The sequence below is a fragment of the Apus apus genome, chromosome 8 (genome assembly GCF_020740795.1).
Source record: "Apus apus isolate bApuApu2 chromosome 8, bApuApu2.pri.cur, whole genome shotgun sequence".
NCBI lineage: Eukaryota > Metazoa > Chordata > Aves > Apodiformes > Apodidae > Apus > Apus apus.
This window is the reverse complement of record NC_067289.1, coordinates 4,647,949-4,669,449: the sequence shown is the minus strand read 5'-3', so window position 1 is coordinate 4,669,449 and position 21,501 is coordinate 4,647,949. Positions and strand designations below refer to the sequence as shown.

Below are 21,501 nucleotides of genomic sequence, written 5' to 3'. Positions count from 1 at the left end.
TACAATCCTACCTGCTCCACCTCACCCTCTTGGCAGCAAAAATGGCAATGGCAGGGAACAGGCCTCACAGGGAAGACAGGCAGAAGACGTCTTACAGAAATCTGTGGATAAAAATCCTTCTTTTTCCTTTGCTAAGAACTGATGTTAATAACAGCAACTCAGAATCCAAAATTTTGCAGCAGACACTATCTCACCAAGTAACTGTGAATAGCAATTAACTTAATGTAAGCCCTGGGAAGCAGTCAGATGAGAAGCAAAGATTGTTCTCTTCAACCTAGGGCAGTTTTCTGCTAGCAATCTGGAGAGAAAAAGCTCCATATCCCATTACCAATTCTCTATGACCTGCAAAACCAAGAAATACTGATAAGAATCCACGAATAATTAAGCTTAAGCTGATGCTAGCAGAAAGCTCAACTGGATTGGGGATGTTAGACTCTTCATTAATTCACTGGGAGGAAATAGATTGGGTCAAATTCATTCTATAAGTATTTCCTTGGAAACAAACAGAGCTATCTCAGCAAATGGTTCTGCTCTGAGACTCAAGGTTAAAGAATCTGCTACATTCTACCATGACAGAAAATTAAAAACAGAATGGTTTGCTTTTTGTTAGCTGCTTATAATAGTTGTCTGCAATCACTTGGTGCAAACATTTGCTCCCCACAGTGGGGAGATCCAGGCTTCCAAGTTCTGGCAGGCTGGACCTGCTTCATCTAAAACCTCCCTGTGTTTCCATATCATCCCTTTTGTGTATTTCCCCCTTCCTTTTCCAGTCCTCCTCCTTGGATAACAAGGATCCCTGCTGCCCTACTCTTGCCATGTCAGGGACTGTATGTTCCTTAGACCCTCTACTCTCAAGGGTCCTCTTCTAACTCCCCATGCCAAGGGCTGTGTGCTTCTGCTAAACAGATGGCAGATGTTACATATGCCCCTCATTTACAGTTTTCTGATCTCCCTTCCCTTTTATGTCTACTGATGCCCAAAACAATTCTGGACATACTGAATTAATCAGAATTAATCAGAAAGGATTATTAGCTTCTCCAAGAACCAACCTTTTGAACCAACCTTTTGAACGGCCACAGCAAAATAGCCTGAAATGAAGTGATAGCAAAAAGGGTAGTTCAGGGAACTAAAAGATGAGCATTATTTAGGAAGAACAAAATCTCTATTGCAGTGTATAAAGGCTACTGTAGTTCAGCTGCTATTCAACATACTGTGCATTTACCAGTGCACGCAAGGAGATTGTGATTTAGGCTAATGCAGGCTATGGCTATGGATGGCTATGGCCATGGATAGTTATGGATAGCCAAGACTATGGATGACCAATGGATTTAGGCCACTTCCCTTGATGAAGAGAAATAAAAGGCCCTAAAAATGGAAATACTTGTCTATATGGACCTCCTAAAGTAAACATCCTAAAACATGGAGTTCTCTCATTGAAGAAGCTGCTTCACCTGATTCACCATGAGCAGCTCTGGGTGTCTCACCCAGGTCTAGAGTGGTCTCCTCTAACCCTTCCAGGCAAGGAACAACATGTTCCATTTGTTAGAAACAGGAACATCTACAAGAGAGCCTTCCCAGCTCCCGAGGAGCAGCAACAGACCGTCCTAGAGACAGCAGGTATGGGAACATACTGGAACACTACTGAAAATAATAGCTCCTCCCTGTTCAGATTCTCTTCTCTAAATCTTTGAGGATGGCTTGTGTTACTGAGCTGAAATGGAACATGAAGTAGGTTCAACTGCAATTCTAAGTGCCCTCTGTTTTCTATTTGCTTCTGCACATGGCATTTTTTAGTACATCCTTACCTTTACCTCTAATGCCTGCATTTCAGAGTTCAGAAACTCAGCTCAAAAATTGTGTGTGTCAATAATTTTCAAGAAAAAATCTGAACCCTGACTTTTCTAGGTTTGTTCACGCAATACCAACACCAGCCATCAACCTTGAATCAGCACAAGAAGTAATCTCTGATTGACTTTCATGTCTATCAGCATTTCTAACAAGCCTAGTTGTTGCTTTGAACAAAGAAGGACTTAACATTTTAAGGGCTCCCTCTTTCCAAAACAGAGTGCACAAAGTGGAGACTCTAAGTGACATCACTACAGAGGCAAGAAGCACATGAAAACTTGGTGGCTTAATATAGCCATACAGAAGAAAGGCTTCCTCCTATATCAATACAAATATTTAATGCAGAATTAAACCCACCAAATCAATTTCTAATAATGTATTTTCTCTCATGATTGGTCATAATCTAATTGCCAGAGCTACTAGGATTCACCTACAGCTTGTTTCTCCTCTCTCCAGTCTTTCGGGGAAGTCACACAAGGGCTTTCAACTTGTTGCAGGTTGGACTGAAAGTTACACCTTGGAAATGTAACTTTCCATTCTCTACCACTGAGGACACCCAAGTGGCTTACTGGCTGGCACTCAGAGTAGGAGCGCTCTGGTTTGTTTCCTTTAAGGTTAACTGGCTGATTTTTCAGCTTTATAAGCTTAGACAGAACAAAAAAGTTAAGCTCCTTCCCTCTCCTGTCTCCAAAGTTCAGCTAAAGCACACTGTGCAAAGGAAGATTAAAACAGGTAGAAGATTAAGGCTTTAGTTTTCTTTCTGCTGTCACATCAGGATAGAAGAGGTCAGCTCTCAGATGCATCCACTCCAGTTGTGAGAGAACACTCATCTTCAGTTCATACAGAGCTGGAGGATTTTCTAAATACCTGCACAGACTGGACCTGTTTGAACTTTCTCTGTCCCAGTCACCTGAGAGCTGCCTGTGGAGAAGCTGTGCTGTTAGCTCCTACCTCAGAAGGGTGAACTGCCCACAGATATGCCAGTCAGTACCCAAACCAGTGCATTATCCTCATGGGAGAGCTACTGAAGTGGATTAAGCCACTGCTTCATGATACACACTTTGGCTTTTAAGAGGCTCCTACCATGCTCCCAACAGAGGTATTTCAACAAGCAGGAAGGAGAAGGCAGGGGGTTTGAGAGACTCATGGGAAGGACTGAGAGGAGAGTTAATAGGGAAGGATAGTCAAGATATAATTTGGGTTGGAAGCCCTTCATAGTGAGAAGACTGAGGCACACTTTTGTGAAAATAAAGCTGTGGTGTTTGTGACAATAAACTCATCTATGTCACAAAGAATGATGTTGCAACATCAGAAGGTGACTTGCACACTGAAGCAAAAGTTCGACTGACTGTAAGGAGAATTCAGTAAATAATGTTTGATGAAGGCAATATGAGGCTGATACCAGGCTCTGGGCAGCAGAAGTATTCACTCTCTCCCCCTTATGCCACTGCTCCTGCATGAAATCCCCTCTAACTTCAGCATTAACAAAAGCCTTACAACAGGTATCCCAGCCCAACAGTCCACAGTGAAACACCTCACTACCCTAAGGACATGGTAGAACTGCTTTTCCTGAATTCTACTGAGAAACAAAAATCCTGTGAGAAATGAAATTAATTTGGATGTGTTCCTCCCTGTTTAATAAGCAGCCATATAGAAAGAAACCAAAATGCTGGCTCAAGATTCCTGAGTTTAGCTTTGAGGCTTTTACTCCTTAGCAATTGAGGCATTTCCATGGCATCAAGCAGATGGCTGAAACAGGCATCTTTCCTAAATCCAAATCTAAATCAAACCTAGAATCTACGTAAGGTACGAAAGAGCTACAAGCAGGAGGAATGAGGGGGTGGGGATGAAGGAAGAAGGAGGAGGAAAAGACAGGGGGTGGAGAGTAACATTGGAGAGCAGCAGTGGTCCAGCCCCTCTGAATCTGAAAAGCATCACAGGAGCCTCTGGATAAAGACCAGCCTCAGTAGCAAGGCAAGGAGAGAGGATTTCTGCTCAGTGATAAAACATGGTGAGTAGGATTTTTGTGATCTGCCTTATTGTTTGCTCTTGTGCAATGGCATTTCTTCTACTCTGACACAGCAGCTCTGAGGGGCTATTATTTTGGGATGACTGCCCATTTTGGAAACATTTTTTACTTGTTTTTCCATACATCTGACAGTTGTGTGCTTGTGTTTATATAAATGCACATCCTATCTCCTTTTCAATCAATACATTATTGAAAACAGCCAAAGCTGACAGTGTTAACACTGTGTTCTCTGGTACAACAGGCTGCTGGCCAGGGCAAGTAATAAATGCCTTGCTTCCTTCTCAGGTACACAGTGGAATTTTCTGCTCAGCTGCCTTTTCCTAGCAATAGAATGATGATTTGACAGCTCCCTGTGCAGGAGTTTATGCTGCCTTTTTACCTGTTGTAACTGGAACATTTCAAGCAGTTACATTTATTTCAGCTTCAGGTAAAGAAGAAAACTGCATAAGGGGTGAAGAGGTTTTGTCACAGAAGCAGCCTCCTTTTGTCATGGTCTCAGCATCCTCCCGCATGCCCCATGCAGGGCTGGGGGATGCAGGGGGTGCCCCGTGTGGGGCTGGGGGAAGCAGGGGGGTGTTGCTGTTCCCCCAGAGATCGATCCTGCCAGCACACAGCAAGGCAGTATGCTGGGAATATGAACGTGGTTAATTTTTCCTGTGAAAAATCCTGAGCGCCATGGAACAGTTGGCAGGGCTTAAAGGACAGTTCAGGCTTCCCTATAGCACATTGCTAATAAGATTAAGCATTTAACTAGGCATCCCCCTAGTATTGTGCTGGGGAGTATAAGATTTTACTTTGTGTGCTCAGTGGAATTAAGCATGAAGAAAAACACGTGTTTTTTGCTGGTTCTTCATGAGAAAGCCACGTACCTAAATGTACATGCACATAATTAGGCATCCTGGGTTACCCAAGACAGACAAATTATTAAGGGGAATGATGAGACACAGCCACTAATGACAACGAGAGGAGTACTCCTAGCAAGACACATGGTCTCAATGCAGGTTTGTGTGTCACACAAGCCTCTTTAAACATAAACATTCTTCTGTTTCCTGAATCGTGACTGTCCCCGATTGCATCCTCCGTCATTTCCACCTTGTTCTTTTCTGTTTCCTAATGGCAATGATACACTAGCAGAGTAATCAGTTTAAGTGAGAAGATGAGCCCTGCTTTAAAATCCTCCTTCCTTTTCACGAGAACTGTTGTTTATTTCCGTACTAGAAACAGTGTTACAATAGCTGCAGACAGGACATCTCTACTCTCTAGTGAGAGGAAGCATTTTATTGCTTTGCAACTAAAAATAAAAATCACAAGAACAGAATATATGCTCATTTTTATTAGGAAGTATTTCCATTTTTTTCCCATTTCCATAATTTTTCTCTTCAGAAATAGAGAGTTATGGTCTTTGACCATAAACAGTCTTATTCCAAAAATAACCCCCCCACACACACACCCCACTTTAGTGGGAGCACCAGCTGCTCTTTATGCATTGCTAATTGATTAGATCCTGAGCATTAAAAATAGTATTGTCCACTGACTTTAAAAGTAGCTGTGCTCTCACCACCTCATGCTTGCTGGCTTTGCATTTTAGGACTTCCAGCTGGTGCCCAGCAAAAATCCTCTTGAGTTTAACTAGGCATAGGAAGGCAGAGACTCCCAGAGTTCTCTGTTCTTATTACCTTTCCCATTATACAATTGCTCAATAAATATTTAAGAAAATATTTCATCTTAAAGTGCACCCATTTCAAGGATAATACTTGTACAAATGGGCAAAACAGATAAGTTTTCAGGAAACTTAGTTATGCAAACCATTTTTGTTTGGAAAGGAGGAGTAACATTTTCAAAGGTAAATCTGATACCCAGGATGTTAAGTCTGATTGATATGAAGCCACTTGTGGAAAAAGGATTTTGGACTGACTCTAAACTTGAATCCTAACATGCAAAAGCAGTCCAAACAGACTTTTTTCCTTATTTTTAAATTAAAAAGACTAAAAGACAATGCAATATTATCAACACTTTCATTTAATGAAAGGAAAATGCTTGGAGGGAGGTGAAAGTAAGACTCCAGTGGCATGAGGAATTCTGCTTAGCAAGAAACCAGAAGGAAACATCTCCACAACCAATTTTAAGAATGAACTAAATGTAAAGAAGCAGAAAGAGCACTCTTATCTCCCATGAAAAACAATGACTGCATTCCGAATTTTGCTTTTTTCTATCACCAAGACAGGCAATTATGTATCAATTACACACAAAACAAACAAGTAAGAGAGTCCAAGCCAGACAGCTGATAAGATTTTGGAATAAGTGAACCTTAACTATAATTTTTCCTAGTAATTTTGAGCCACACTTTCCAAAGCCAGAGAGTTCATTTAAATTTCTTCTTTATAACACTATTACTTCTATCCATGAAACCACACTGAAGCAGATACTTCTACAGTAGGATGATCTTCCTGGAGTTACGTCCAAGAGGACTGCTATTTTAGCTACTGACACATTAAAGCACAATCTATTTTACCTTTTCTTAGAAGACAACATAAACAAACCTTTCCACTGTGTGATAAGCTAGTAGGATAAGTAGGTTGAAGAAGGTGATTGTCCTTCTACTCTGCTTCTTCATGAGACCCCACGTGGAGTACTGTCTCCAGTTCTGGAGCCCCCAACAAAAGAAGAACATGGAGCTGTTGGAGCAAGCCCAGAGGAGGCCATGACAATGATCAGAGAGCTGGAGCAGCTCTCCTATGAAGACAGGCTGAGAGAGTTGGGGCTGTTCAGCCTGGAGAAGAGAAGGCTCCAGCGAGACCTTATAGCACCTTCCAGTGCCTGAAGGGGCTGCAGGGAAGCTGGAGATGGACTTTTTACAAGGTCATATAGTGATAGGACAAGAAGGAATGGTTTCAAACTGGAAGAAAGTAGATTTACATTAGATGTGAGGAAGACATACTTTAGTGTGAGGGTGGTGAGACTCCAGTCCAGGTTGCCCAGGGAAGCTGTGGATGCCCCTTCCCTGGAAGTATTCAAGGCCAGGTTGTATTGGGGCTTTTAGCAAACTGATCTAGTGGACACTGCTCCAGCAGGTGGGTTTAAACTAGAAGATATTTCAGGTCCCCTCCAACCCAAACCATTCCATCACTCTGTTTCTATGAAGATATAAGATATTAACTTTGACACCAGCCTAAAACATAAGGCAAGTCTTGCCCCATTCCTCTAGAAAGGGAAACCTGTAGACAGCTCAACACGGCAGAAAGCTCTGGGGGCCAAGGACAGAGGCGACTGTAACACTTCTCTGACCTACGTGTCAGAGGCAATATTTGGACAGTTTGTATTTTTCCTCCACCCATCTTTCTCCTGCTCCCCAATGAATCTGGTCCAGCTCCACCGCAGCCTTCTTTGGCCTCCTTGTCTGTTGACCTGGACTTAGGTGGAATTTAGGCCATCAAAATATGGCTCTTATTAACCAGAACAGTTACCTAACTCTGCCTTCTTCAGCTCCTTCTAAACCAGGACTATTATAATTTGTTTTGACTGTCCTAAAACCAAGCCTCCTCAGCCCAGAGGAATGTGCTCACCTTCCCATTCTACAACCTTAATTTACTTCTAGATGAATCACAGGCACAGTAAAACCTTCTGTTCCTATGAAAAGGCTTTCAGACACAGGCACAGATGGTATGTGTTTGAGCATGAAGTATCTCTGCTTTTTGTGAGCAATATCCAAATTTAAACCCAAACTTTATTTTCATTGTAGTATAGGCCCAAAATCTGGATCTAGTTACCTGCTTAGACACTTGAGAAATTCTAAAAGTGAGCAGCTGGTATGATCAGGACAGACAAAATATACTCTTTAGTGGGAATCATTGCACCTAAGATCACTGTAAATGACAGATAAACCATAGCCAAGGATAAGATTCAAGGATGTCCTCTATTTATATGTGTGTTCCATAACTGATTTCACAGATATTCAAAAAAGAGGTTAAGTAACATTAATGAAGAAAACATCCAGATCCTGTAGAAAACAGAACAACCTAGCCTCAGTAGACTGACTGCTACTTTTTACAGATCAACAGTGATTTTTAACTGCAACATGTATTTCCTTTGCAAAGGTGGAAATCAGTCCCTTGTATACCCTTTACCCTGTGAAAGAGGAGATATATTCCAAGTTAAGTCCAAGAGGGGAATAACTAAAAAGATGCAGAGACAGGTAATAGTGCAGCTGAGAGCATGGGTCCAGAAATCCCAGAGAAGATGTACCATTTCTTCAACGCCTAGAATAATTTTTCACAGATTTTGATTAGCTTTACATAACCACTGGAGAGTAACTTTCTCTCACAGCACTTTAATATGTTTCAAACTTCATGGGTACAGCTTGCGGGATTAGAGAAAACTTGTGTCCTGCAGAGAGAAAATAAAGGTATCATGGTATAGTCTATTACAACCAAAAGTGCTAAAAGTTAAATAGATATAGAAAGAGAGTGGCATCACATAAATATTTCTGTTTTATATTTGGAAAGAAGCTCATTGATAATTTATATCATATGAGGATGAAGAGGAACTCATGGCATGGGAAGTTACAAAACAGCATCTGAGATGAGTATTTTTAAAATTCTCTGACCCTGGTAGTCTGCCCCTAAGAGCTCTCAAACAGTTGACTGAGGAAATCTGCCCTTTCCTGTGTTCATTTTTAATAACTTCTATAATTAGGTAGATTCCCCAAACTCTGCCAGTGCTAAAACAGGATCACACAATTAACTAGATGCTAGTTAGTCTGGCATGAATCCTGGGGAAAAAATGAGAAAAACATTAAACAATTAGAATATAAAGTTGGTGATTATTATAACAGCAGATCTTTAAAAAAACAAACAAACAACAACAAAAAAAACCCCACAAATAAAACTAAACATTTAACCTGTTTTTTTTCCACATCAGAGGAAACAAAAAAGGTAGGATAGGCAGCCATCAGTGCATCTCACATTGTTGTACTACACTTCTCCTCGGTACTTAAGTTATTCAGGCCTTGTTATTATTGGGCTTTTATGTTAAAATTGTTCATCTAATCTATAAAAAGACAGAAGAACAAGCCTTGAAGTTATCAAACCAGTAGTCCATTGTGCTTCTTTTCTAGGAGATACAGTTTGGATCAAAGACTTCTTTAGTCAAGCATTCAGGACATCTGGTGTCCTGAATTCTTAGCTTTAATCACTCTCACACTTGACAATAAAACAAACTCATCTTTGAGTAAAGCCTTTTAACAGCACCTACAGAAAAGCTTTCCAAGTATGCAATTTCCTACAAAAATGGCCTTTGTTCAATACTCAGAATAGGCACAAAAAGTTGTAGGACTTCAGAGAGTCCTACATAATGTTGTTATAACGTGTTTGCCATGTCACAGCACTCTAGGGAGCTGCTCAGCAGCAGGACTAGCCATGGGGACACATGTACCTACTTCTATAATTGCAAAGGACTGAGGTGTCAGATGTTTATTTTTGGGATATTAATTATTGGTCTCGTGTCAGCCGTTTCTGATGATTTTCACAACACTGCCGGAGTTCTGCACACTGAATTTCTTCTCAATCACACTTGGCTTTTCAGAAAAAGAAGGTAATCCTGTCCCAGTGACCTATTTCTAAATACGCAAAACAAGTTTCCTGCAGCACCAGTGATCTCCAGATATCTGACAGTGTAGTAAAATGTTTACTGGCTTTCATTAAGAAAGTTCTGCAATACTCACGTGTAGCCCCAAATGCAAAGAAATGTGGCAACATTTCAATCATACTGATAAATGCCCATTTCTCACCACCCACGCTGTTTTCCATAGCATCCACACTCTTGATGGCAGATCTTCATGCTTTACCCTTATGTTTTTTACTGTTTGTCACTGAGCTACATTTAGCTGTAAATCCTGCTGCCTATTTGCAACTCCTGTGAGCAATAGGCTGTCCCTGCCCTGCCTGCTGGAGAAGCACTGCAGGTCACACAACTCTCAGACACACAGGTCAGGATCTTGTGAGGTGTAGGTCAGTGGTGCTGCTCCCAACAAGCCCTGGAAACTGGAAAGCCTCTGGAGGTTAAAGACAGATGTTGTAGCTCAAGGTAGACAAGAGGTGCCTTCAAGTTTTATTTTATTGTACAAAGGCTAGGCTTGGGGCTGAATTTAAAGTTTTCCTGACTGTCTTTGTACTGGGTGCATGTCTAGATCCAGGAACCAGATCTGAGACTGTTCTCAAGGAAGTGTTCCTAATTCCTCATTTCACCAGAGCTGTTACATATGGCTTGTCAAGGAGTGCTAGATACACCACTGTGGTATTTGTATATGTTGTGGAGTTCAATGGCTCCAAGTGGTTTTAGTTATGTCTACACAACTCAAAGCAAGATAAATCACTAACTGAGGCCTCATTAAGGAAAGACCCAAGCACATTCTTTCAGGAATAGGGCTTGGACTTTTTGTCCTGCTTCCCATTCAGTAAATATCTGGTTTCTCTAACAGCTTTCAGAAGTGCTTGCTTCACCTGACCTACACCTTTATGCGAGACCACTGACTTAGTCAATAGTCAAGTTAATACAAGGCAGGAAAGGATCAGATGTGTCCTTGAAAGAACCGCTGGAAAATGGGAAGTGTCATGGCTAAAATAATTAATGACTAATCAGATGTATGAAAACATAAAATAGATTCAATACTAAACTGTATAGGCAGAATCCAAAATTGGTATTGACACAGGCAATAGAGTATTTTTAGAAACAGCTAATCAGTGCCCAAAGCAGATTTAATGTGGGACTATACTGTTTGTTGTAAACTGGAAACAGTTTCTGTCATTATTATCACCGTGACACCTTTTACTTTTTACAATAAAAGTAGGAATGCAGAAAATTACACATTATGCTCAGGAGAAAGCAAAACCAGTAATTCCGTTTCAGCATACTTCCCAGGGTAGTAGCAAGGTTTATGGATTTTCTATTCACAGGTAAGAATTATTTTAATGTAAAGCGAGCATCATGTGTCAAATGCTTCACCCATTTTCTTTCTGGGAGATTTCCCACCTTGAGCTCTTCATCCTTCTCAAAAGTACAGATTTATGAGCTGCTGCCTCCTTGTTCCACACACATGTTAGAGTTCCTCAGGCATCTCTTGTCATTGATGCCTCTTCTACTTATGGAACACGACCTCTATCTTGGTAAAATCCACTCTGAAGTCATAATCCTAAATCCAAACCCCTTCAATCCTAACAGCCAAGATGTTCTCTGAGCTTCAGCTACCAAGCCAGAATGTTTACTCTCCTCCCCTTGCTGGATATTACAGCCATTGCCAACATACCTTCAGTTTCACTTAATCTGTTTCTCACACAATACCATGACTCAGTGATGGAAACTTCTGGTGTCAAACAAAAACAATCATATAATGCTTAATATCCTTCCCTTTGTTCTCCAGCTGTTTTCAAAGTTTACAAGTCCTAGCCACCAACCTCACTATATTTTTATTCTTCTCTCTACTTCACAGAAACAGATGTGAGGAAGCAGCATGGAGCTCAAGAGAGGAAAGACCTTCATAAAATCCAGTGTGCAACATGAGAAAGTGCCACCAGAGCACACAGTCCTTATCAACAAAGATGATACAGGGAAAGACAAAAAGGCAGCTCTGGAGAGAAACCAAAGTGTAGCTGAAGTCCAGCTGGCATGTTTGGCTACACACAAGAACTACAGGTTTTCCACCAGAGCAGCAAAAAATGGTGCTGGTGACAACTGCCTGGAAAAATCATCTGGATCCTCCTACAAACTTGTAAGGAAGAGTAAAACCCATGAGTGTGTTACTGAGGCAGACAAAGCAGAGCAGTGCAGTCCCAGCAGCAGGGCTTGTGAGGAAGGGTTTGCTGGAAAGGGTAAGGGGCGACTTGTCAATAGCATCAGCTTTTCAGGGATGTCCAGCTCCAGCAGTAAGAAGGAGTGTGTGGTCAGCCCCAGCCAGTCTGCATGCAGCAGTCAGATGATCGATTACCGGAACTTTGTGCCACAGATGCCTTTTGTACCAGCTGTTGCAAAAACCATTCCCAGGAAGAGGATTTCCCTCAAGAGATCTAAGAAAGGGCTCCGAGATATATTTCATATAAAAAAAAATAAACCAGAAAGCCTCACAATCCTGGTTGAGAAGGACAAGAATCTGTCCTCTCCAGGCTGCAAGAATGAGTTGTCTGGGCGTCTTGCAAAATACCTTTTCAAAACTGGAGAAACCTTTGCAGCAGACTGCTTGTCACAAGACTGCTCAGACAGTGAACTGCAGTCTGACTCTTCCTATGACTGCTGCAATGCCCTGTGTGAAGATGTTGCCTCGCTGAAGAGCTTTGATTCCCTCACTGGCTGTGGGGAAATCTTTGCTGATGAGGGCTCTGCTCACATGGAGCTGGAGAACAGCAAAGAAGTTCTGCTGAGACGAAGCAAGCATAAAGACAGCCCAGTCATGGGCTCTTTCCAAGGGGGTGTGGAACAGCTGGCCTCTCCTGGCCAGAATGAGACCGTTGAATTTGCAAAATTTTGGGACAACATCAACAAATCAGTAAGGCTACATCAGAGTGCTCTATTTGATAAGAAGTTACTGAAGACACCTAGTCCTGACATGGAAAAGGCTAGAAGCCAGGCTGCTGCACCTGTGACAGACCCCCAAGTGACAACTGATAAAGAAGGTGACAATTCCAAAGAGAGCTTCACAGAGACAGGAACGCCAAAAAGTGACAACCAGGAATCTACATCCACAAGTGATGAAGGCTACTATGATTCTTTCTCTCCTGGACAAGATGATGAGATGAAGGAAGCTCAGACCCCTGCGCTCCCAGGTAGATTTCCAAGAGACAGCTACAGTGGAGATGCCCTTTATGAGCTATTCTATGACCCAAATGAAGTAAAAATAAATCCCGTCCTAGATGATGATTTGTGCACATCTGAAAGCATTTCAGAACAAGCAATTGAAATCCCTTTGTCCATTTACAGCTTTCATGTTGGAGCCGAGGAGAACATGGCTTCCCAACCAGCTCTAGACATTATCAGCCAGGGTTTTTTTCACAGCACATGGAAAGGTAAAGAATGTCTGCTAAAGCTCTGTGATACTGAGCTTTCCTTGACCATGGGGATAATAAACTGGCTGCGAAAACACGCAGGACTTGTCTCCTCCCCTGACTCTCTTCAGAGTCCTCAATCACAGCCAGAAAAGTCTAATGATTCATTGATCCTGCCCAGTTCCAGTCCAGAGCAGAAGGTTAGCACAGAAGCCCAGCAGGAGAAACCAAGCAAGGAAGAATGTAACACATTTAACCTATATGTGTCTTTGGATGAACGCAAACATGCAACACAGGCCTCTTCAGTAAACATTGCTGAAAGAGACCACAGCCTGGGCTCTTGCCATGACACATGTAATTTGGATTTCCAAGGAAAGATAAGGAGTCACCACAAGGATTCATCTACAGTTCCTGGGACTGTGGAAACCACCAGATCATCAAGTTATGCACCACAATCACAGACTCATGGAGACAATCTGCAGACATCTTCAACTGAGAATGAGAAGGAGACAATTTCAGATGGATATGAGACACCTGGAAATAAAAATCCACTACCAGAAAAGCTGAACAGAGAGAGTGGCTCCCAGAGCTCTGAAAACCCTTTGTTAGATGATAATCACGAAGTAGAATCATGTTACTCCTACAAGACTGCTGCAACCTCGCTCCTGGATTCTCTGGAGATGGAAGACAGGAATGAACCAATGTATCACTCTCTCTCTACTTCCTGTGACAAACCACTCCAGCCTCTTACCCCCAGGGGCTTTCAGAGCTACATGAGCCCCACACCAATGGAGAGCAGTACTAACATAGTGCAGCTCCTAGAGCACTGTGTAACACAAGTGGCATCATTACAAATCAGCTACGAAAACAAGCACCTGGAAGACAAATGCATTGGGAATGAAATGAACAATATAATTTGTCAGATGTCTCAGTACAAAAATAAGTTATTTTTGCAAAATGACTGCAATCACATTGCTCAAAATCCAGAATACTGCAGTATTCCTAGCACAAATCAATACAACCATGAGCCAAGTTTCCAATCCAGCAGTCTGTATCATTTGAAGCAAAATGGGGAGCAAATTTGCTCAGAAGATCAGAAGAGCAGAGCAAATATCCTAGATGAGGTCACGAGAAGCAAGATAAATTTTGAATATGCCCAGCTAAATAATCAAGCACTCTCATATTTAAAAGACTTTCCATTTGATCTCAGTCCAGGTGACTCTGTCCCTGCTACCACTCTTAGTAGACCGACATTTTTACCTCTCTTTAACCCTGTCTGCTCAGACATACGTGCTACTTTTTCACAAGCTTCATACAGCAGCACTGTCTCTCTGGCTGACTCTTTGCAGCCTCAGGAGGCCAAGGGCAGCCCAGGGCCACGGAGTTATGCAGAGACCCCCTGCAATGACTTGGCTACTGGGACCACACTGTCCCCTCGCCCAGGGGCAGCCACCCCAGACATGGCCCTGGCAGGGGGGAACCACCAGTAACAGCCAGCGTTGAGAAGGTGAGTACTTGTGGGAACTGTGAAATGAAAGATGTTCCCTTTTAACAGAGGGACACATATGGTAGCACAGTGTGATCCATACTGAAGGTTTCTCAGTTTTCCAGTTTCATTGTTCTTAACCTTCACTTCAGCATGGTAGCTAAGAGTAATCAGGATTTAAAATACACAATTGCCCAAACAAGAGACCATGTATAGCAGGTAATCACATCCACTGAGTCTTACAAGTCCCATGTAAAGGTTGAAGCCCCATGTTCCACTAGGTGGAAGCTTTCACACCACCTGAAGCAGGGAAAATTTTTACTTCTTCCACTCCAGGATCTGTCACATTTGGAACAACATGGTGAATATGGTTGCCTGGCCACAGCCTGCAGGCAGCATTCAGCTCAGATTCCTCACTATGGGGTCATGAAATACTCTTGCTACCTAACGACAGCATAAACATCATGCCCTGCTTCCCCTCTGTAGTGATAACTGGTTATTAAACAGACCTCTCTTCTGGAGTCCTGATATGTGAGCAGCTATGCAGGGGGTCATATAAGAAAGCCAAAGATCTGCAATGTTAAGTCAGAGTGCAGACAGACACACCCTGTCCTGCAGCTGAGTATCTATGGTGGGCTTTCAAGAAAAAGCTCACAATACTACGTTGCTGCTGCTAAGTGTACCAAAAGGATATTCTTCCCAACAGGGTTGCAAGCCTGGACTCTCTCTCCAGCAGGTGTAGCTGGTCTCCAGCCAAACAGCACTGTGGCACAGCAAGAGCTGAAGTCAAGGCATGCTCTATGTGCAAGGCTTGCCAGGCTTCTCAGGACAGAGATTACAGGGTTTGTGCTGCTTTTGAAATCCTTCAGCCACACTTAAGATAGTCTGGGGAGATACAGAATCTGGTCTCTGACATGGGGTAAGAAACAGTTCTGCTCTACCACATGAAAAGCTGTTAAAGAACACAGCCATTGTGCTGGCTCACATTTGCCTGTCACACAAAGTTGGAGGCCAGAGCACGTACTATCTGTACGTGCTGCTCTAACTCTATGCCAGCTGAGAAACCCTCTGTCCTCCAGCTGCTGAGAGGAATCTGTCATAGAAATATAAAACCTGTATAAATTCTCTACCATGTATCCTGCCAAATCTGACAGATTGGCTGGACTCTACTCAGTCTTGGCACTCTGAGAAGAAGCCTTTGGAGGTGACGAAAGATGGACAGGAGGCTGCAGGAAGGGCCAGGATAGAGAATTAAGGAACAGCTCATTATTGAATGGAGGGACCCAGAGAACACAACACTTCTCTAGCCCTTGTTGCTCACAGCAGTGTGACTGCTTGCTGGTCATCTCTGAAGGCTTCCCAAGCAGAACAAACTAAAAAGGATAGTGTTTCTCTCTGCATGAGGCAAAAACAGTTGTAGTTTTCAAACCTTGGAAGTTTCAGTTACCTGCTTTGCTATTTACATCTTTGTGAAAGTGCTCTTCCCCACTAACAAGTCTTTCATGGCAGGGAGGGATATTTTTCAGGGTCCTGCATAAAATTAAGGGCCAGAGATGGTCAGTCTTCAATACCTTTTACTAACACAATGTCTAATTATATCCTATTAATCAGCAAATTCCTCTAAAGAGAGACATAATTTTGGGTTTTTTCATTTTTGTTGCAAACAATACTGACTAGCAAGCCACCTTCTTGTGTCACCAGGTTTTTGGGCAGCACTTGCCATTCAGGAACTCACCACAGTCCTTCAAACTACTTGCCTCTTCAGATTATTTCTGAAATTAAACATCAGTGCAGGCATGGAAAGGTTTGTGGTCACAGCTAGTATATGTAAGAAACCAGTACCAAGCATAGATTTTTAGGGTCACAGCAGCAGATCAATGTATGCATTGGCCTGCTATTTTTAGTTTGTTGTGAATATTAATCCACAGGGAACTGCTAAGAATAGCCCTGCCTTTGCAGGTTGGGAATGCAGGGAGATTCTAATTTTGAGAAGCCCCTTACTTTCTGGTAGTGATGGAGAAAGGAGTCATAGTTGCTGTCAGAAGTGGTAACAGACTGCATCTTTACACTGTACAAGACATATCTTAAGTAGACATTACTGGACTTGGGGCACTTCCTACTGCATTCCATCAAATGACAGCTGCTATATGCCACATATGTGTGTCCGCACTGATATTACCTGCAGTGCCAGGAATGTGACAGTTCAAATACTACCACCTGAGTCCCTGAAAACCCAGGGATTTTTTTTATAAAGGTTTCTCTAACTGTAAAATGAATGGCATTTAAAAATATTGATGGGGTTTGCATATCTATAAAGTGACTTTGAGGAATGGTCTCCTTTCAGGGAAACATTTCACTACAGGCTTGCTGTTTGTTATAATTTCTTACAGAAAAATAATTGAGACAATAATTAAAATGTCATTTAACATGTTTAAAAGAAATGGCTGTGGTAACAGATATAAAACTGCCTTGTGACTTTGATTTCCTATCCAGTGTCTTCTTGCCTGCCCACATTAACAGATGGCCTACAGGTTTCCCAGAAATTCTGAGGTTTTTTTTGAAGGTGACTCAGGATCTTTGACTTAATCATGGGGATGGTAGTGTAAGAGAGGCAACATACAAACATGGTGTCACCTCTGAATCCATGGAGATAGACATCATCTAGAAACATTCCTACAGTAGACATGACAACCCCAAGAGCTTATATGTGAAGAATGCTCCAAGGTTCACTGTTTTAAAATGCCACAGGAGCTGTGAGAGAGGTGATAGATCCAGAGGCAGTTCCTGCTTTGTCTTTCAGAACAAAAGCTGCATAAGCAGCTCCAGTGCAGCCCCTGTTCATCCCATTGACTCCCAGGCCTGACCTGGAGGTGCTGCAAAGGAGGTGGTCAACCTTCTTGCCATTTGTCATGGGGCAGAGAAAAAGATGGTATCAAGAGCCATTAAAATCTCCAGGTTTTTCAGCCCATCTCCACATGTCCCACTACTCACAGCAACAAATGAGTCCATCCTCTCCTCCAACTAGTGAGAAGGGCTCTCCTGAGCCACACCTGGTCTCCTGGGCTTCTCAATCCTACTGAACTCAGATGCACAAATTCACTAAAGAATGGTGCAAGAAGTGCCAGTCCCAGCTCCTCTTCCATTTCTCCCCTCCCTGACATCTTAGAGAGAAATTTTCAAATGCCTGATATCTGAGCTCACCAGGAATTTGAACCCAGTGGCAAATGTAATCCTTACATGGGGCTATAGAAAGGTTATGAAGAAGGAGGAAATTACCAGCAGCAAGTGCAATGAAAAGCATGACTTTAATTTTTCAGTATCAAAAGACTAGGACTTAGGAAGTGAATGCTGTCCATCCCCTGGTTACAGGGAGGATTCTGAGATTTGTATGTTCATGGGCCATACAAACAAAGCTGCAGAAGTTTGTGCTTTTCCACCAATGTTTTCCAGCAGGAAACTGTTCATCCTCAATAGAAGAAAACTGTAATAGAGCAGTGCATTGGGATGTCTTTTGCTGACTGTTGGAAAATGTTGAAATCTCTGGAACTGACTGAACAGGCAGACAACCCTGTGTGTCATAGTGAGTAGACACAGGCAGAACAAAGCACTCTCTGCAAACAGCAGTGCTTCAGACCACTGAGCCACTTCTACCACTTAACATGGCTTGAACTGTCTTCCTTTAACTGACAGACATGGCAGAGCAACAAAACCCACCTCTGCTCCCAACAGTACGTTCATTCAAATGCTGAATCACCACATTATGCACCAATTGAAGATTTTTTATGTGTTTCAGTGATGAAAGAAGCAAGTTGCAATAAGGATGTCCTCAGGTCAGAAAAAAATAGATTAGTGTCAATCAAAGAGGGATTGCTGTAATAGACAGTGCAGCTGTAGATAAAAGAAGATAGTGTTGCACATGTTATTGCTGCTACCAAGGAACTGAGATTCAGAAGTAGATAAAATGCAGTCTAGATTCTGCAAAGTGCCAGAGGAAGGTGTATCTGATCCTCACCAACGGAAGGGCTACTTACAGTCTAGACAATTTCTGTAATGCCATTTTTTCCTCTCTGGTTCAACTTGATTCCCTCTGTCTTGCATAAGGCTGCATTCTCCCATACAGATCTGCTAGACATAGGAAAGGCAGACTGTAGTATTTGGGTTTGATAAAAAGGCAAATCAAAGACTCTGCACATAGGCAACTGACTGATGAACTATGTTAGTATTTTTCAAATGGCCAAAGAGATGCCTTAATAGGTGAAAAAATAAAAGCATAATCCCTCTGCAACTGCAGGGAAAGACTATGGCAGTACATTCAAAGCCTGGGCTAATAAATCTGTCTATTTCCATGCTCTCTCCATAGCATAGCAAAGAAATCCTCTCTCAAGTCTCACATGGTGATGTGTAAAAACAGTAAAGTGCAGAGACAGCCAGCATATTTTTTGCATTGGAAATGCCTCTAGCTCTGAAACATACACCTCCATAATGTGAGTTGCCCAGATCATCTTGCACTGAACCAGATATTGAAATCTCATCTGACAGTCCACCAGCCACACATGCACACACACACAAGCACATACCGCCCTCCTGTTCAGACAAATGCATCACAAAGTACAGAGGTACTGTTTGTCACATATGGTACCACAGAAGCAAAGAGCGAGGAGACAGAAGTGACAGGCCACTGCCTCTGCTATTATATTTGAGTGTTAGTCACCATGTGCCCAGATATTTGGCCTTAAACTAGGACAATGCTAAATTAAACAATTTTATCCTTCATTAAATACTGTTGCTTCTGAACTCGGCTCTGACTGTAGTGTCTTCATGAGACTTGGTCCTCAATGCCTACTCTGCCCAAAATCAGAATTGTATCAGGAGGAAGAAATGTTCTTGCCAGTTCATTGGTTAGAGAAGGGTTTTTCAACAGTTAATCAGCACAGATGATCTCTTAAATGGCAGATGCACTACAATGTTGTTAAATGTGTTTCATTTTAAAAATGAAGAAATTGATTTGCTGCTCTATCCACTATTGCAGTAGGATGGTTTCCATGGATACAGTCTTATAGGGACTCTATTTTTCCCTTGTTGACAACAGTACAGAAAGCTAAATTCTCATCTTCATTGCATCAGCATAAATTTGAAGCCAGGGGAACAATTCTCAGATTTAACCCTGAGAGCAGAATTTCGCTCCCAGTTTCCTTCTGCCTTGAATTTGAGATTTTCAGGGGGGTGGCAATGGAAGGAAAAAAGTAAAGGGAAACCATTTCTGAGGACAGCAGCATGGGCTGAGGGACGGGACATACAAAACAAACACAGCGCCTTTGTGTGAGAAATGGGGAGAAGTCAAGGCAGAATGCAAACAAATTAACTGCTTACATGCAGAGGCTCAGCATCTTGTCTTGCCTGACACTTAACTGCAAAAATACAAATCAGGTTTTAGCTATAGAAGTTTCACTATAAACACCTTGTAATTATCTGCATGGGACTGAGCCAAATAACACCTCAGTTGTTTAAATGAAGGGATGAATCAGCTGTTATCTTTCTGAAGAAAACCCACTGTATTTCTGCTTTGCTGTGATGGCCAGGAAGGCATAAGAGTAGGAAGAAGGGAAATGAGAGATTAGTGGCCAGATACAGAGAAGGCTTTCTCATTCATCTGGTGTACAGGCATGGAGACACTGAATCCAAGGCATATCCTCAGCTTTTTGAACCTCAAGTGTACAATCTCTAGTTCTCTTCCTCCTACCAGCACACACAGAGGTACAGAACCAGAGTTCTCCAAACAACACTGTATCCTACCTCTGCCAAGGGGCTGCAGAGGAAAAGGCATATTAGAAACAGGGCAAATGAAGAATTTTGAAGCCATAAACCAGAAAGTGGTTTCTCCTGGATGTCTGGGTTTAGTCCTCTGTTTTCCAAACTCATTTAAGCATATGAACTTCAAAGCCTTCTACTTTGTGTTATGAACATTGTCTGTGTTGTGTGTCTTTCAGGTACCTCTTAAAATCTAATGTCTATTGTGCTGTACATATCAATTTTGTAAAACTTCCCAAATATTCCTTTTCAATTTCCTCTTTTGGAGGCCATGCTTCAGGATGTAAGTCTGGGCTCTCTTTGTATACAAAGACTGATAGTTCAGGGAGACAGAAATCACAGAAACCTCAGCACCAGTAGATTTTCTGCATTTTTCTCAAAAAAACAACTGTCCTGGTTTGAGCCAAGATTAAGCCAATTCTCCTTTTACTTTTTTTTTTCCTTCAGTAAGCTGTCTTTTAACTAGTAGCAAGTTAGACATAATCAACCATGTAATTATCTGTCTAGTGATTACAGGAGTTCTGGGGAGGGGATCAAGAGCATTACTGTCACTGGTTTAATTGCCAATCCTGAGTCAAACTGTGACAACAACTGACCAAACCAAACCCTAAACCAAAACATTTTAAATCTGGCTAAAGTAAGAGCAAAAAATGTGACCATCATAGTAAAAGGCATGAAGCACTGTTGTCATGAGCCACTGTTCATGAACAGTAGCACAGAGAGACTGCACTCTTGCAAGGAAATGTCCCAAATTGGCATGGTTCCCCCTCAGGCCTTACGGAAGGCTGTTTTTTTTTAAGTCAAGCTCTCCTTGTCAGTTCTTCAAGAAAGGCCAGATTTATACATCTGGTGTGGTGAGTTTCTTATGCTATTCAAATAATGGGGACTGCATCTCATTTACAACATTTGAAGGTGAGAAAGTTTTGCAGTTCTTGGACAGCAATACAGGTCTGGATAGAGAGAAGCAAAAAAGTGATGTACATTAGATTTTTCATGTGGATTAAGGCATTAAATCTAAGCCTCTCTGTACATGCGCCGTGGCAGGCCCATTCAGGTAAAGATTAGAAGATCTTGTGGCACTTAATAATAGTGGCAGTGATGACAACTGCACAAATGATACAATGCTATTGCAGCCAGCAAGTTTCTCTTTTCCCACAATTAGCTACCCTCTCCTTTGAGATTATTATATCATCCAAGGGGAAACCGTCAGTCTGCAGGTCAAGATACAGGGAAGATTACTGGAGATTTAAAAAAAGGAAGGTTTTCTTTGTCTTATTTCTGATAAAATGTTTCTCATTTCACAA

At 42.0% G+C, this 21,501-nt stretch overlaps 1 protein-coding gene across 3 annotated transcripts in view; it reads left to right on the top strand.

Moving 5' to 3' along the window:
* The first annotated feature begins 3,767 nt into the window (after nucleotides 1–3,767).
* The window catches only part of AMER3 (APC membrane recruitment protein 3), a 38,228-nt gene continuing 20,494 nt past the window's right edge, over nucleotides 3,768–21,501 (top strand). For all 3 annotated transcript variants that reach the window (XM_051626522.1, XM_051626524.1, XM_051626523.1), the window contains exons 1-2: nucleotides 3,768–3,856; nucleotides 11,358–14,410. In XM_051626522.1, the coding sequence (XP_051482482.1) occupies nucleotides 11,379–14,393 (3,015 nt within the window). In that variant the 5' untranslated portion in view covers nucleotides 3,768–3,856; nucleotides 11,358–11,378 and the 3' untranslated portion in view covers nucleotides 14,394–14,410. The remainder of the gene's footprint in view (nucleotides 3,857–11,357; nucleotides 14,411–21,501) is intronic.